This window comes from Sitophilus oryzae, unplaced genomic scaffold, assembly GCF_002938485.1.
Source record: "Sitophilus oryzae breed Bouriz unplaced genomic scaffold, Soryzae_2.0 scaffold_1576_pilon_pilon, whole genome shotgun sequence".
In the NCBI taxonomy this organism is placed as follows: Eukaryota; Metazoa; Arthropoda; class Insecta; order Coleoptera; family Curculionidae; genus Sitophilus; species Sitophilus oryzae.
Genome location: NW_022146254.1, coordinates 2948359 through 2967148, shown reverse-complemented (window position 1 = coordinate 2967148; position 18790 = coordinate 2948359). Strand labels below are relative to the sequence as shown.

The 18790-nt window shown below is 33.7% G+C and overlaps 1 protein-coding gene across 1 annotated transcript in view; it reads left to right on the top strand.

Annotated features, from left to right (window-relative positions):
* The window catches only part of LOC115879449 (ubiquitin carboxyl-terminal hydrolase 31), an 89460-nt gene extending 70845 nt beyond the window's left edge, over positions 1–18615 (top strand). The window contains exons 6-10 of the mRNA XM_030896284.1: positions 5195–5453; positions 7819–7987; positions 12296–13030; positions 14571–14865; positions 17896–18615. Coding sequence (XP_030752144.1) covers positions 5195–5453; positions 7819–7987; positions 12296–13030; positions 14571–14865; positions 17896–17946 — 1509 coding nt within the window. The 3' untranslated portion in view covers positions 17947–18615. The remainder of the gene's footprint in view (positions 1–5194; positions 5454–7818; positions 7988–12295; positions 13031–14570; positions 14866–17895) is intronic.
* The last annotated feature ends 175 nt before the right edge of the window (positions 18616–18790 follow it).

Sequence of the window (18790 nt, the reverse complement as noted above, 5' to 3'; positions counted from 1 at the left end):
TGAGATGCCTACTAAGATCCAGTCATATGTTTGATGTCATTTCATATTCTATTTAATCTCACATATTTTATGTCTCTTATATTTATTTTTTGATTCCAGGCGACAGATTAAATATAGATCTCCAATCACTACATATTTCTATTGGTGTTTTAATTTTTGTTGAAATTAAATAAATAACTCAGACTACATACATACATATATACAGGGTGGCCCATCGAAAACGTTCCGCAAGGCATAACGGCCAGGGTAATTTTTTTTTCAGAAAATCCAAAAACACGTCAGTTTTGTTTGTGAGGGGGACAACTTTTGCCCCAAAAATGATTGTAAAATCTTCAACCCTCTAAGCGGGGGTGTCATCCCCCAACTTTTTTCAAATGGGAAGGGGGGTCAAGTGGCACCGCAATGAAAAGAGCTTTCTATTCTCTATATTTCCCCGCTTCGTTTTTGAAAATAGGTCGAGTCATTGAGAAAATATGAAGGATTGAAATTTGAAAAGTTTATTTAAACATTTATCAGACTAAATGATAAGGATAAATTCCTTCGACCAATTTGCTGTTTTTTCTTATTATTTCTAGATGTTTACGCATTTTTTCACTTGCCACAAGCTTGAACGATCAGGTGCGGTAGTTGCTAGATAGCTGTTCTGTGACTTGTGCGTTGAAGTTCTTCTCAATATCGTTGAACTTTTTAACAATTATGGTGTACTCACTTGCAGAAAAAGTGTATATAATCGAACTTTATTTTAAAAATAATGAATGTGGCAATCGGTTTGCGCAGATATTCAATGAACGCCATCCTGACAAACACCTTTATGGCAAAATTGTTCGCGATTTAGTAGCAAAATTTCACGAAACTGGTTCCGTTATGAATAAAAAGAGGCAGAGGGAAAATCCTGTAGTAAATGAAGCTATGGAGGTATTCGTATTGGGCCAAGTTGCCATGGGTAGTACGCTGAGTAAAAGAAAATTAGCCAATGAGACCGCGACCGGCGTGAATCGTACAAGTGTCCAAACGATATTAAAAAAACACAAGTTCCGCCCGTACAAAATTCAGTTGGTACAAGAACTCAACGAAGACGATTTTGATCGTCGCGGGCTGGTTTTTTTGGGAAATTCTATTGTAGGTCAGTTTAAAGATATTGAGACCGCACCTGATCGTTCAACCTTGTGGCAAGTGAAAAAATGCGTAAACATCTAGAAATAATAAGAAAAAACAGCAAATTGGTCGAAGGAATTCTGATAAATGTTTAAATAAACTTTTCAAATTTCAATCCTTCATATTTTCTCAATGACTCGACCGATTTTCAAAAACGAATCGGGGAAATATAGAGAATAGAGAGCTCTTTTCATTGCGGTGCCACTTGACCCCCCTTCCCATTTGAAAAAAGTTGGGGGATGACACCCCCGCTTAGAGGGTTGAAGATTTTGCAATCATTTATGGGGCAAAAGTTGTCCCCCTCACAAACAAAATTGACGTGTTTTTGGATTTTCTGAATAAAAAAAAAATATCCTGGCCGTTATGTCTTGCGGAACGTTTTCGATGGTACACTGTATATGAGTATACACCGTATTTTTATATAACTTAACCAAACGGCTCCGCTCAATTTTTAAGAGGTAAATACACCTGAAGGCATTATTTATTTATTTTAAAATGTAAAACATTACACTATCAAATCGATATGTAACTGTATGACCTGCTTAAGTATATTTATTTATGATTACACGATATTATTATTCAAGTGCAATAAATCGTAAAATAATGAAACAAAAAAGAAAAATCAAATAAATCCGCAAGTAATAACATAAATATAATATAGAGCTTTGTATATTATTAATAATTAATTAGATAATCTTAAAATACTATATTTAATACTTCAGAAAGAAAATATATGAAATATACATTCCACCTGCATTATTCATAATATCTTATCAGGAGATGCATATGGTATATATCTGTGATGCAATTATTTTAATAATTTTAAGTCTTTACAACATTTTTTAACTTTGTAATCAATGTAAATTATCAGTGTTCTGGGAAAGATTATGTTTCATAATTTGTTGTATACGTTTGTGTTGCTGTATTTTTTTACATACACTAGACAAGCTTATACTTTAGTATTTATAGTTGAAACCAATAATAAACAGTATATTTCTACCCATACTATTTATGTGAAAAATATAACATTGCAAAATATTACTTTCCACCTTAAATTGCCAGTAAAATTTCTCGTGACTAATCCATTTACATACCTACATACATTACACCTTCAAACAATGAAAAACATATTATATACAGGGTGGTGACAATTTCAGTGCTCAACATTGGCATCTCAGAAATTACGAGAGATACGAATTCGGTTAAATGGGACCAAAGTTGCGTCATTAAAAGTTTGACAAACACCTATGAAGAAAACCCCGGTATCCTGATTAGTTTCGGATTTATGTAAAAAAAAAGAAAATAATACGTTTATTTTAAATCAGAATATTTTCAGAACTATTTTATCTATTGCAACGTAAGTTGGTAGTTTTTTATTTAAAGTTTTGACCTCGGTCAATTAAATGCCGTTTTCAGAAAATTTCTAAGCCTTCTAGATTTCGCACAACAGTCAAGTTTTGGTTTTCTTATGGCCGCCATTTTGAATTTTTAGATATTTCCTATTAGATAGAGCAAAAAATAATCTATACGGTGGTATCTAATTTTTATTCATTATTATGTAAATTCCCTAAAAAATTAGATTTTTAAAAATTGCCTCAAAAGATCTGCCTTGGAAATCCATTTGACATTTTATATGAAAGCAAGTTGTTTTTTGTTTATTCTATTAAGTGTCAAATCTGGACGCACAAAAATTGTATAGTAGAGTTCAATACAGAACCTAAAATTATATTGTCGAGAACACGTTCAAAGAATATCTTATTTGTGGTCTGGTTTCTCTAATTATATGGGGATTTTCTTATGCATAATAATGTGATTTTTTTTCTGTTAAGTGTATCAGAATTTGTAAATAAACATTCATCCGTCCATATTATTTTTCTAGAAAAAAGGGGGCTCTCTTTAACACTTTACCGAAACCATTTGCGAAATTGTAATGTTCTCTCGTGATCACAAGCATGCAAAAAAATGTAAATTTGGTACACATTTAAATTTAAAGTTGTGATATTTAGGTTTTTTGATAATTTTCCCTACATAAGAATCACTTATACAACACTCGCGACTTATTTTACGGCTAGAGGGTTCCGGATTAATTTCAGTCTGAGCTAGCACATTAATATCATTAAGTCTTTTAAAATATTGCCCACTTGTTTTTAAAGCTACCAGCAACTGCTAAATTTTTTGAAATCCTTGCGAAAATAGTACCACAGATTAGGTATACTATATGTATACAGATAAAAATCTTATCCCTAATTCGTGGTACGAAAATTGTTTTTTATGACGATGTGCAAACGAGTAAAATTTTCTGTACGCAAAAATAAACTCGCGTAAAATAACAATAAACAGCGTAATAGGGAGATATCGCTAAACCGAATAGCGTGCATGGACGTTAATAAGGCCAGATGTTATTTCCTTTACAAGATTAACTCTCTTCATTTATAGTTATCGGATCGGAAAGAATTCTGTTCGCGTCGCGTCCGCTATTTAAACTTAACCTAACTTTGAATTTAAAACTTTGAAATTGTTTTGTTTACTAGGTATTTTAAAACTAAAGGGCTAAAGTGCTTATTTCCAGTGCTTTATTGTTGAACGTCTGCCAGTGGGTTTAGGACAACAAGCAACAAATTCTCTTAGAAGGGCTAAGTCGTCATCTGCTGTAAACCTAAGCCTCTTTATAGGTTCTTTAATATTGGAAGAGGTGGAATCCATATTTTGGGCCATATTTATTTAATTAAAACTAATCCCAGCTACTTAAATATTAAATTACCTAATAAAACTAAAGTAATAATTCAAAACAATTCAAACATAACCTAAAATAAAAGATCTCGCCGGCCGGCCCCGGTTGTCAAATACCCGCACATGCCCATTTAAGCAATTTTTAAACTTTATTTAGAAATAGCGCTTGGTGTAATTGATCCGCAAATTACGTCAGGCAGTAACGTTATTAGCGGGTGTTGCGTTAAAAATTGACTCGCGCATATCGTAACCATGATAAGGTACGCGTCAATACTGCATGACGCTATTCGGTTTTCTGATACCTCTAATAACTGTGCCGGTCAGGCCCTGTGCATAATTTTAGAGGCCATAAGTGGGCGTGCTATGTGCGCAAACTAGTAACCTAACTAGTGCCCGATTCCGAAAATTGGAACCACGAAAAACAATAAAGAAAAAACAAAGTTTATAATCTGTGATAGTACGATGAGGCTATGTCCTTTCAGGATACAATGTCCTATAACTTGCGCATGCCATATCGGAATTTCTGTTATTTTTTAAGTAAACATTATACTATCTCGTGTTTCCTCACTTGTGAACATATTGCTGACTGTTAATACACTTTACACTATCTACTATAATTTTTTTTTGTCCAGATTTAACCCTTAATAGAGTAAACAAAAATTAACTTGTTGTCATATAAAATGTCAATTGGATTTCCAAGGCAGACTTGATCTTTTGAGCGAATTTTTAAAAAATCTCATATTTTTAGTGAATTTACATAATAATGAATAAAAATTAGACACCATCGTATTGATTATTTCTTGCTCTATCTAATAGGATAAAATTTAAAATGGCCGTAAGAAAACAAAAACTTGTTTCAAAAATTTTCTGAAAACGGCATTTAATTGACCAAGGTCAAAAATATAAAACTACCAACTTACGTTGCAATACATACAATAGTTCTAAAGATATTGTCATTTAAAATAAACGTATTATTTTCATTTTTTTTTTGGCATAAATCCGAAACTAATCAAGATACCTGAGTTTTCCTCATAGGTGTTTGTCAGACTTCCAATTACGCAACTTTTGTCCCATTTAACCGAATTCGTATCTATCGTAGTTTCTGAGATGGCAATGTTGAGCATGTAGGGTATATGTATTCGTTATAGGAGTAATTTTTTATATCTTTATAGGAAAATATTTTACAACTAGTTATTTTTCAATTTATTATAAGTTTTTTTTAATTTAAATTCTTGATTAAAATAAAAAAAATCTCTTGATTTAAATATTTGCACCCTGCAATTTAGATAGATAATTCAACTTGTTTTAGGTGTTTAAAATGCGAATATCCGACCCAGCGTGGAACGAGCCGGAACCGCCCTGCTATCTGGAACCCGACTTGGAACATCCTCTCTTCATGGAAGCTATAGACCAGGCTTTAGCTCTGTGCAGCGATGACAGCGGCCCACCACACGTTAAGCTCGTTTTAGAATGGATGGAATGTGCCAAAAGAATGATAATAGCTGATGAAAGCGACTCAGTGGAGGAACACACCAGCGTAAAGGTGCTCAGGGCGCAAGCTTTACAAGGTAGGTTTCATAGTAAGAATACAGATATAGAGTATCTGTTTGCCTCTGTCTTACGACTCAAGTAAGATTTTTGACAGACGATGGCAGAAAAAAAGGCAGATGACGTCCATACCAATCCATTTATTTCACTAAAATGTTTCTAATATTTAAGTTAACTATGGATGGATTTATATTAAAAATCCGACATGCATCATCTCTTGTTGTTTTTAACCAGTTTTATTGGTTCATTTCAAAAATGACAGATCATATTTCAATATTATTGGAGTCTGTGGTATGATTATGTATGCGTATGAACTCGACTTAAGATTTTTGAGACTCGTTAGACTCATAATTGTAATCTTATTTTTATAAACCAGTACCTTATGACCTTATCTCTTCTACAGTATTAAAAGCTATTATTATTTACCTGTCGTGTGGTTTGGTCTTTATTTTGTAGTTACTCCAGTTTTTAGTCCCATATACGAGATTATATACTATTGGGTCGGTATTTACATGTGTGGAAGCAAATCGCCTAGGGATCTTATTAAGTCGGAGCGAGAGAAATGCGACGGTGTGCTGTTGCGGCGTTGTCACATTTCTCCGGTACGCCTTTTCCTATCAAGTAAAGTAAATAAAATTATTTCTAATGAATTTCGAGATATAGATTTTTGAATTCAGAGTCCTAATGGCGCGACCACTGTCGAACACCAACTCAGTTCCACTTATTTTTACCAAAAGTGCAAGTATTTCTAACTTGCACTTAAAAATTTATAAGCTATAGCGAAAATTCCAACGACTCGTTACTAAATAAACAAAGTATCACGAGACGTAATTAAATTGTGAAGCTGAACGTATCATATACACCCTTCCCTAGAATTTTAAGTACTGATTGTTGGATCGACCTCGACGAATCTGCTATGTCCCCTTCCACATCTCTTAACAATGTCCACAATTTCTGGATTTATTTCATACGTTTGGCAACGTTTGTACTGTTTGTTCTCTCTTTGTTCGGTACATTATAAAAGCATTGTACTCTTCTGACATACGGAAATCTCGACCCAAACTAACCTTTGTCAGCCTTTAGTACAAACTTTATTGGTGGCTAATACAACCTTACTACTTATACTTACTTTTCTTTCGATTATTCCTTTACTTAACTTTAAAAAAACACATGTAATAACACAAACTCAAAAAACTCACAAAATCATTGTCGCAAATATTTTTCATTTTCCATAAGTCTGAATATTTGACATAATTTTACACAAATCATAAAAACCTTTAATTTGGCCAGAGTTTGACAAATTTCAAAAACCTTAAGTCGAGTTCATCGTCTGCGCGACGCGTGATGGATTTATACTAGCTCTGATTACTTCATCTGCGTGGTCTGTATTTTAATGCATACGACAGAGATAAATATAAATGACCGGTTGACAGACAGAGAGATAAAATAAAAAGCCGCATACAGTGTTGCCAGTTTTTATGTTTGTAGGGAAATGTGTGTAGAAAAAATAAACTATTTTAAAAACTTGCATGTATACTAGTGAAATGAAGATAATATATCTAAGCTAAAAAATGTAATCTATTACAGCTGTAGTAAAATGTAGTAAAATGAATTGTGAAAAATAAAGTTCCAACCCTAGATGCAACATTTTTTATAGACACCTATTTGTTCGGTTTGAATTTTGATGCAAAATCCGGCAATACCGCATACAAGGAATATATCAACCCTACTTTTATCTCTTTTTATACATTTGATTTTCCATTAAAGCTGTCGACATCACTGCTTAAGCTTGATTTTCATGCATCCGTTATACGTTGATACGATGGTCCGACAGTGCTCTGATTGGTCATAACGTTTTCGCGCCACTTTTCATCCGTAAATATTTTACTTCAGCCTGTCAACGGACCCGTTCATACGATAACGGACGTTTTGACACTTTTTTGACAAATTTAATCTACCCTTAATAAAAATATAAGTAAAATAGCAAAATCGTTATGGAAACGAAAATATAAAATGACACCAACGTATATCTGATAAACGGAGGCATGAAAATGCAATAAATTTAAAAACTGCGTTATTTTCTAACCAATCAAAGTCTTTAAATTCTACCAATAAAATTAATATCGTATCAACGTATCGTCGGACAACGGATCCATGAAAATCAAGCTTTACACGGTAAAATCCAGACCACGCAGTTTCGATTACTAGATCGGTATATAAACCCATCCATAGTTAACTTACAAAATATTAGAACCTTTCTTTAATGAAATAAATGGATTGGTATGGATGTCATCTGTCTTTTTTGTTATCATCGTCTGTACCTCACCATCTTAAGTCGTAAAACAAATTATACTATAGATATTTAATACAATATATTTATTTCAGGTGGTGCTCCTTTGACGTTAGAAGAATGCTTGAGAGATTATACTGAAGCCGAAACGCTGACTGATGCTTGGAGGTGTCCTCGTTGCCAACAATACCAGCCTGTTGTGAAAACGTTAGACGTGTGGTCTTTACCAGATATACTAATTGTACATTTTAAGAGGTTCAGACAGTAAGTTTTTCTTTGTGTGTTATTTCTATAAATATTTTTTTTATAAATGTTTTTTATGTTGCTCATACGGGACATATACTGTCATAGGACACGTTTTCATCGATAAGTAGCTTTTTATGGGCCTGTGTAAATGTTTCTTATCGCACGCAAATCGCCAATAAAATATTAAATAAAACACGCATATCGACGCCAGCGTTACTTGTTTTTATAATTATAGAAAATCCATTCACAATTTTTTTCCACGTTCTTATTTAATTCAACAGTTTGCAAATAGCAAATTTAGAAATGCCAGTTGTAATATTGATTTTTTTCCTTTGTTACTTGTTCTAAATAGAAAAAAAAAATATAACCTTGATTAATACATTTTATGGGATTAACCTCTAAATGTCATTTATCAAAAATTGGCAGAAAACCTGTATTAAAAAGATTAATATTTGTCATATAAATATGCAAAAAGTTTTAAGATACGCAAAATATATTTTCAATAAAATCTATCCAAGTAGAAAATAAATGATAGTGCATAGATAAATGAAACAAGTTTAGATTGGACAGTGCTCATAAGGACAATGTAAACACTATTTGGCGCTATTCTTGCAACGGTCGCGACCCAAAGCTTTCGGAGCGGTTCAGCTTTTTCCGGAATTATATCGCCAAATATTGTTTATTCAAATTTATTATTATTATCTTTTAAGTTTATAAATAAAATACATTGTGTTGCATACAAGAAACTTTATTTTATATAATAGGACATGTATGAAATACCTATGAAACATTGGAAACCGACGTTATACCACGATCCACGATGGTTTATGCAGTTCACAGCACAGCTTTTTAATGTCACTTTTAATGTTCAACTTAATGTCACTTTTTCACAATTATCACGGGTATGAGTAAATAAAACTTAAATTAAACTCACAAGATAACAATAATTCTTTGAAAATGGACGCTTTAAACACTTTTCGGAAATTTTACAATGAGAGCGGTTTAGATTTTGAAAGATATTATAATTTTTGAAAATTCTGACTTTGACAAGAGATGTGGACAAGAGAGATTTATTTCTATTTTTGTTTGCGGTTGTTCTTAGCAACCGTATGGCAGCGCCAGATCGCGTACAACGGTCGCGACCCAAGATTTTGACGGGCATTCCAATCTAAATTTATTTCCTTTATCTATGTGATAGTGTCACCTGACACTGACTGCCATTTTCATTCACAGATAATTTGAAGCCCCTGTCATTTTTTGGCAGACTCGCACAGGCAGGCTCCTATAATACCTACCATATCTACTCAATATTCTTCCTTTTTTAAATGCGAAAAAGAGGGCTTAAAAAGCTTTTTTGTTTAGTTTTAAACAGAACAAGTGTTTTTATTGTTTAAAACGGTTTTGTTGTTTTAAATACGATTTTAACTCCTAAGTCGGGATTATGTTTAAAACATGTTTTAAAGGATAAAGTGTAGATTGCATGCAAAATTAAGAAGTAATGTTTGCAAAATTAAGAAGTATGTTGGGTAAATATAATCATTGAATGAAACAAAGCTAACTGTAGCGATGTGTATTGATCTATCAAAGGCGTTCGATTGTGTAAACCATAAAATACTATGCCGGGTTCTGGATAGGTATGGCATCCGGGGTATGGCGTTGGGTCTAATAGAATCTTATTTAGTTAATAGAACCCAGCAGGTTTTTGAATATGACAGTCAGGGTAGAGTTATAGTGTCGAATAAAACCAAAGTAATAAAAGGTGTCCCTCAGGGTTCAATCTTGGGGCCATTATTGTATATAATTTATACGAACGAGCTACCTAATATAACGAGAGAACATACAACTCTCTATACCGATGACACTACGCTGATCTTTGATGCAGTGAATGCAGAATTAATGAGAGTTAAAATTAAAAGAACATGTGATGTATTGGTAGAATATTTTTAGTCAATGGGTTTATCTATGAATACATCGAAAACGCATCTGTAGCTTTTGGTAACAGAGCAGATAATGCGTTTACACTTCAATATAAAAATGATGAAATTATTACAACTAAGAACGTTTCTCTGCTTGGTGTTGTCTTTGACAGCAGATTGGATTGGAAAACGCACGTTGATGGTGTTGCAAAGGGGGTATCAAGACACGGCTTTGCTTTGAGGATTGTCTCGGAGAATGTGGGCGAAGAAGCTGCATTGACAGCTTATTATGCTTTTGTGCAATCTAAAATGAGATATGGCGCGGTAATTTGGGGAAATTGTACTGATATAGGTAGAATCTTTCTGCTACAAAAAAAGATGTATTTGTAATATATTTAGGATGAGCCGTTTAGAAAGTTGCAAGTGTTTTTGTAGAGAAGGGTATATTGACGCTGACAGGCATGTATGTTTACGATGCCTATATGTTTGTGATCGGTAAGAGAGATCTTTTTGCAGGCTTTGTTAGTGATCACAGGTATGATACCAGAAATAGATATATCTTATACCTGGGAAATGTAATTTTACTTATATACAAAAGAATGCTGAGTATTCGATTATAAAAATATTTAATAGTTTCCCCGAAGAGTTGCAGGCCATGTCTCATGGAAAGATTAGAACTGTACTAAGAGATTATTTAATCAAAAAGGGATATTATAGTTTGGCCGATTTTTTTTCCGATTGGCATATCTCACTTTTTAGTGAGCATGTTTATTGTTTGTAGTAATTGTAATGTAGTGGGACTTTTGAATTAGTTGCTACTACTGTAGTATAGTATATACTATATATATATATATATATATATATATATATATATAGTACGGTTAGAAAGACTATTATTTAAACTGAACAATGATTTTCGAAACATACATTTTATATTTTTTGTTGTCGAGTGTTATTCTAATTTTTTTCCTTATTTAAGTGTATTTATGTGTGTTTTATATTAAGTCTTAAGTTTTGTTTTTTTGCTATTTTTACAATGTTCCATGCCTGCGGGCTCTTGTAACTTTTGTTAATCGGAACAAATAAATGAATATCTATCTATCTATCTATCTATAATATGTATGGTCTTTTTATTCAAAGTGTGTGGCAAATCTTGTTTCCATTTTTAGGGTACTCGTCCAAGTTGTAGCATATTATAATAGGTTTATTATAGCATAGGAAAATAGGTTTAAGTGACTAAAGTACCGTGTATGTTATTAGTTCTGTTATAAAATTTAGACAATATTAAAGTAAAGTAAAGATTTCAGTGAACGTTTCCTTTTTGCTGCCAGGGCTAATCTGGACGGGGCCGACTTTGTTTACGCGGAATCCGAACCGCTGTCCTCGGCCATATCATGGTCAATGGCCTACCGACTTGGCAAGTGTCTAAGTCAACTCTTACTCACGAGATAGATATCCCATCTCATCCGGCCTCGAGCCGGCGTGAATGAGCAGTGTGTGTTAATAGATTTTACACTTTTGCCTTTTTTTTGGACAACAGCACGATACAGTTTCGAACCGGTCACCCGTCCATCCACTACTATCGCCTTACGTCGCTTAACTTCTGTGTTCTAATGGAAACCGGTGTTCCGACGTAGCTGGGCCGTTGCCCTAGACAATATTAGGTTGAAGTGACTGCTTTGTTTCTTTATTAAATAGTTGAGGGAAAGAGCTTTTCTTGTTTTTGTTGAAAAAAAAACACCTACACACCAAACATTTCTTTAAAACAAAGATTCTAACATGTCTAAAACTTTAAAACATAACAACCCTGGTGAAGAATAATTATATCAGTGTTTAATAAATTACACACTTCGCTACGTAGTCGACGCGTACACACATTATCATCGATTGATCGGTATCTCTGTACTAGTAATGGGAAAAACCGATGAATTTTAATAATCGAGTACTCGAGTTTCTAGCGATTTCAATAATCGGGCGATCATTCGAGTAAATTTCGCGCATATTTTTCGATGATAGTGGAAAGCGACCAGCGACGAGTTGTTTCGCTTTATCATGCATTGAAGCCTTGTCAATATAGGTGGTAAAATTTTGTCACACAGTTACGTAACAGATAACGTCGTATAGTCCTATAATTAACAATGCAGTCCCAATCAAAAGAACAGTCTGTTGTTTGAAGATATTTTACCAAAAATACTGATAAAATATTGCCAATCTGCAATCTATGTATGTATGTAGCAAATTCGCTCGATAGGATCGCTTTCGTCGCTCGTTCATAATCGAGCGATGTCGGTTATATCAATGATCGAGTACTCGAGCGAATTTTCGCTCGAGTTATCCCATCACTACTCTATACGCTAACCCTAATACTACTTTAAGTTTAAAATAATAATATTTTTATTTTTATTTTTAGGCAAGCAGTTAGAGGAGGTAACTCCACCAAACTCACTACCATGGTCGATTTTCCCGTGTACGGATTCGACATGTCGCCCCATCTAGCCAGTAAAAGAAGTACCAGTTCCGCCACGCAAAACAGTATCACCGATAACGACAGCATCATGAACATGAACAACGGCTGGTCGTCGTGGAAACGTACCAGAAAACAGTCCCATTCAAACGATAATATGTACGACCTGTACGCAGTCTGCTACCATCACGGCACCGATTTAGAAACAGGTCACTATACGGCCGCTTGTAAAAATCTCTACGATCAGAACTGGTACATGTTCGACGATGCCAAAGTTGTGAATTTAAACAAAGACGTCAACGATGTCAGCCCTCTCCTCGTGAACAACAGCGCGTATATCCTCTTCTATCAGAGACGGAACGGACACTACGTTAATTCCAGTTCGAATACCAGTTCCGCGGCCAGTACCAGCTCGGTCAGTTCGGGGAACGACCATTGGGTGACGAGAATGCCCAGGTTTATACCGCCGAAACTTGTTAAACAGCCCGAAAAGACGGTTTCTATAAAGGATGACGGTAAAGTACCTGAAAAAGATGGAGAAAGTAAAAAAGAAAGTAAAACGGATGAGGTAGTGGCACTGAGAAATAGTCAGAACACGTTGTACAGCAGTAGAAAGTCGTTAGAAATTAAAGTTGCCGAGAATTCGAGGAATTCACCGACTTTGAGTTTGAACCTTAACAGGTAAGTTTGAAATCATTATAATTATAATCATCATTATCATTGTCATTATTGACGAGTATTCGACACGCATCAGAAATCAGAAGATGGCTACGCAAGGCGTTTTCTTTCATAAGCTTTTCTGTGACTGAAACCGCACTCCAGACATTCAAAAATCTCATTACCTTGTTGCCTCTTTACTTTTTGGTTGTCGTTGTTAACTGAGTTTACAATTCTTCTCCATTGTGTTCTATTGTGCGCTGCTTCCTCCCATTGATTCTGCATGCTTATCCTCTTTAAGTTTTCATGGAAAATATCCTTGTACCTTTTGAGTTATCCTCCCGGTTTACTATTAAACACTGAAATTTTAGATCTTTATGTAAATGGTTTCCTCCGTAGTGTAAAAAAGTTGCTTTTTTACTAAGCATAACTAAGGGTTGGTTTTCTACGGGTATGTTCTCTATGGGTATCTCGGAAACTACTGAAGATAGAGAGTAGGTTAAAAGGAAAAGAATTGCAGTTTTGTGTGATTATAAATATGCGCCTTTCAGATTCTTGAAAAAGTTCATGACTTACTAGATATTCCTAAAACAAATTTAGGCTATTTTAAAAAATTTCCCTAATTCCATTATAATTAGTGATGGGAAAAACCGATTAATTTCAATAATCGAGTACTCGAGTTTCAAGCGATTGCAATAATCGAGCGATCACTCGAGCGAAATATCGCTCGTTTTTAAAAATACGGTTTTTAAAACAAGTTGCGTGCGCTGGGCACATATTTCGGTGATGAACAGCAAGTAGCAAGCGATTCGCTTGATTGCTTGATTTAGTTTATTTCAAAGCATTGTCGATGTAGGTCGTAAAATTTTGTCCTTCAGATACGCAACGGATAACGTCGTATAAATTTGCTACCTGCAATGTATGTAGAAAATTCGCTCGGCTTTTTATCGAGTATGTCACATTAAAATCGGATTTCAATTTATTTCATTCTACGATCGCTTGCGTTCGTCGCTTGGTACTCGTCACTTGCATCGCTCATTCATAGTACTCGAGCGAATTTTTGCTTGAGTTATCCCATCACTAATTATAATCTATTTTAGACAAAAAGTGTTCTGATAAAAGTTGTAAATAATCACATCCTTAATGAGACTGTGCCCTATGTCATTTTTGACATATAACACAAACATGCTTTTTTAAATGGAGACCATAGTTGGCCATTACTTCATAAAAAGCGCCATTTTTTTCACTTAGCCATAGAAATAAATTCAATAGTCGTTGCTTTTAGAAATGTGAAACTGTCACATCTAAACTTTTTAAATTAAAATAAACAAAAATTGTACATGTAAATTTTTCAAAAGAAGAAAAGCATGTAGGATTATTGGTTCAACTTTTATTGGCCATACATTTTCGAGGATACGTTGACCGGTGAACGTTACTTACGTTTTTTAGAAAATGGTTTTCGAGACATGTTACAGAAGTTAAATTTAGAAACTAGCGCATCAATAGAGTGGTTCCAACATGACTTTATTCATTATGGCAATTTCAATTTTAAATTCATTTTCAGGTCAACTTCAGAAATCTCAACCAAACGTCCTGTATATACCACCAGCATATACATCAATTCGACGGGCAACGTCGACATGCCGTCTTTAATGTCTCCGCACACGTCTCCGGTTCTGAGTAGTCTCAGAACGGAGGGAGCACGGCTAGAAGGCATCGATGTCACTCTACGCGATATTCCCACCAAGCACAGAAGCCTTTCCGAGAGAAGCGATAAGCCTGAGACGTATACCACCACAGCCGCCATCCATAGACATTCGGATCTTGGCAAGAACGTATCCAGAACACAACTGAATTGGGTTAGTTTCATGCCGATAATAGACTGCTCAAATGAAACTTCAGTACAGGATATTTTTGTCTAAAGATAAATGGATTCATTCCATCTAACATTGGGTTGTGGACATTTACTTTTGAGACAACACTCCTTGATATAATAGTCTGTCCTGTTGGAATCCTTTTAGAGAAAAATACGATTTACCTATGATTTAAAATGACAGAAACAACTGTCACTGTCAAGGATCCTTCCGTTGGATAGACTATAGTTGTATTTTGGTTCACTTCGCTATAATATTTTGTGTAAAAGAGTGGTCCTAAAGTCCTAATAATAGAGAACGTTGGTTGTAGTGAACTGTTAATGATAAATGTAAACACAAGTAACGCATGGGTGATTGTTAATATTGATGTAGAACCATGGAACTTATGGAGTTAATATTCTGAAGTAAGAGTAAAAATCTTTGATAAATATACTACATCTGGAAAAATAGTTTGGGTTTATATTCTCTTAATTATAATTTTAGGCTTTCATATGCGTTTATTTTATATATTTATAGTTATAACTCGTTATAACTCAAGTAAGGGGAACACACAATAGATCTATAAGGTCGCGGTGATTAACTCCCCTCCTAAACATTCTACATTCTATGCGTTTATACTACTTTACACGTTTAAGGAGGTAGTGTAGCCAATGTTCAATCGCCTTTTATTCTCTTTAGATTTTAACTCCAAGTTGGTACTTAATTACTTGGTACCAATTTAAGAGCGTCCGCTGAAGCGTCTCGCACTCCAAGCGAATCCCCCTCCGTTCTACCTTCGTATGTAAATAATACACTCACGAAAAACGGGCACCTTAAAATTTTGATTTATTTTTACGTTTAATATATTTTGTTCTAGTTGGCCGATTTTGATGATTTTTTAAGCAATTTGGAGCTAAGTCCCGTTGCAAAACCAGGCGAACCAGACCGGTAAACTACGGTAAAGAGCGGTTCCTGAAAAACATCGGTTTGATACGGAACGGTTTGGTAAAATACTGGAAACGTCAAATGTTGACGTTTTCTAAATTTCAATACCTCTATTATAGAATTTATCTTTTATGCATTTTTAATGTACCTATTCTCCGCTTTTACGTTTGCTTCTTTTTTTCAATGGAGTTTAATATTGAAAAGTACTTTATTAATAAACTGTTAAACTCGTTAGACAGCTCAAGTAAAGGTTTGCAGGTCCATATTAAAGCAGATCAATAATAAATAAACAAATCTAATCAATATTTATATTTTTATAGCTTACAAAACATTCACGATTACTTGTCTTGTTTTTCATGTTTTCTTTAAATGTTCCTGACTTTAAGAAACAATGGCTGCATGATAAGTTAAATTGGTCCTAAAAAGTAATTCTATTTAGTTAATGAAATTTATTTACCTTTACTGCCTACCTCCATTGCTTTTGGATGTAAATACAAAATATTACAAATTTTAGAAATTAAATCAGAATTTCACTCGAACTTCCAATACTTGCTTGATTTCTGTCACATAAATGACATTGATTGACAAACAAAACCAGCCTTCTCGCGCTGGTTAGTTTGGTGACAGTTATAACCGAATTTTTCAGGAACCGTGTTCCGTAATAAAAAAACTTTCAGGAAACCGATAGAAACGGAACATAAAACCATAACCAAGGTAAGCAACGGAATACACCCTAAATGATTTGACTTTTTAGTATCTCTTTCTAAATTAAAATTAAAAGTTTCCGCCTGTCAATTATACGAGGGAAAACAAAATGTTGATATTTTGGTGAAAGTTTGAAACACCTTGTGGAGTATGTTAACAAAGCAAGGAATTTAAAAATCATTTTGCCATCTAGGTGTATCTTTTCCACATAATTTCCACGATATACAAAACTTTAAAATACTAAATAATAATAAAATTTTACGTGCCCGTTTTTCGTGTCGATGGTGTAGTATCGATCACTTCGACTTCGCGTCGACCGCCAAACGACCCGTTCGTGGACCTAGTATTATTTATGTAGGAGTTCGGGATGCTTCCGCTTCGAGTTTGAGACGACCCGTATGTGCACGGCCTAACGCTTAATCGGCTTAAATTATAAACGTATTTCAATTATTTTTTTCTATAGTTTTATATTCTTGATTAATTTTATATTTGTTTCGGTTTTCGATAAAAAACATTTACATTTCACCACATTAAGTAATAAAGATTTTCCAGTATTTCCATAATCTATATACCGAAGGAACTAATTTCATAGAAATTAAACTGTTTATTTTAGATAAAATACTATACAGAATACAGAATCATATATTATCAATGTTTCTGTTCAAATATTGTCTTTCTCACGGCATTTGTTAATTATTCAAAGATATTTTTTGTAATGAAAAGTTTATAAGGAGATATTGCGATATGTGATTGACATTGTTTTGACTGTGCCTAATTTTTGTGACAAAAAAATGTAGCAAAATGGTGAAAATTATAATTAACGAGTTAAAAAAAGATCTATATATATAATCAATTCAACATTCCCGATACCAAAAATAATATCTTAAACCTAACCTAACCTAACCAAACTAGTTAAAGATTAACAAAATATGTTAATTTTTTTAAAGTTTTATGCCCCCTAACGGACAAACCAAGCACTTTTGTATATAGGTAAATTGTGTCCAATGACCTTATTTACTGTCCTCCATTCACGCAGTTGTGCAGCTCTGAACTGTTCAAGATCGCGATACTCTCACTCCATTCAATTGAGTCATAAAGTTCAGAACTGTTCCGCGCTATATGGAGGCACCAGACTATCGTGCACAGCTCCTTTTAGTTCAACCGTTCTCGAGTAGCCCACGGCGTAAAGCTGTGGAACCTGAAATTCTCGAATGGAGGACAGCAATTTTGCTTTCAAAAATGCGTAGTAGTTCTATATTCCCGGAATATTGGGACACTCTGTATAAGGAGAATTTTTTAATTTAATATACATTTTTGCAGAAAATATTTAATTTTATGTAATGAAATATGATAGCTATTCATTAATTAGAGAAATTATTTTTTCAGATGTCTCCCCAGCCCATGAAGAAAAGTCACCCATCCCAAGAGTCAGTATAACATTATTTTAATCCTGTATTTTTTTGTACATAATGTTCTATTTTAGTCCTTTTTTATTATGTCCAAGCTTTCAAACTAACCGATTGCGTAAAAAGTATAATCGGTTTATTTTCTTTTTATTAAGTTGGGTTTAAGGAAAAATAATTTATATAACGAAGTAGTTTATGTTTGTCATATTTTATCGAAGGCGTTTTTTTTTGTTTTATTCAGTTTAATTTATATGTGTAAAGTTTATTTTTTGCAATAAAGAAGCCTAAAGTCTAAGTAAGTGATAAGTACATTTTAGTATACAATGTATTGGCTACAAAGTTAGCTACGGATTTCTACCTAAACTCTCGATACTGACAAATATTTAATTTGTTTTATATGTTACAGTAGTTAGTTAATGATAACATTTAAAAGGTAATATAATTAACGCATTTTGTGCCTGTCAATAGGTAACCTGATTAAAAGGCTTCATCCCGTTTCTGCGTATTTCTAAAATGGAGACTTCCTTTTATGAGGTTATCTAGAAAAGCTGTCTTAAACCTAAAGATCCTTAATTATAAAGCGTATTTTCTATGACATTTGTACTTTTAGTAGTATTGTAACATGTAAAACTGGTGCCTTAAATATTCATTAATTATTGTTCTGTTACATCACCAAAATAAAGAGATATCATTAAAATAACTTGTTTCTATGTACACCCCTTATCTATTTTTTCAACAATTAATATTTGCAGTTTGATAATAACTGTTCTACATTTTCTATAAAAATGATTTAATTATATTACATATATATATATATATATTTGCATAATAGGAGTATAACATTTTTACGTACAGCCTATAGTCCTTTTCAAGTA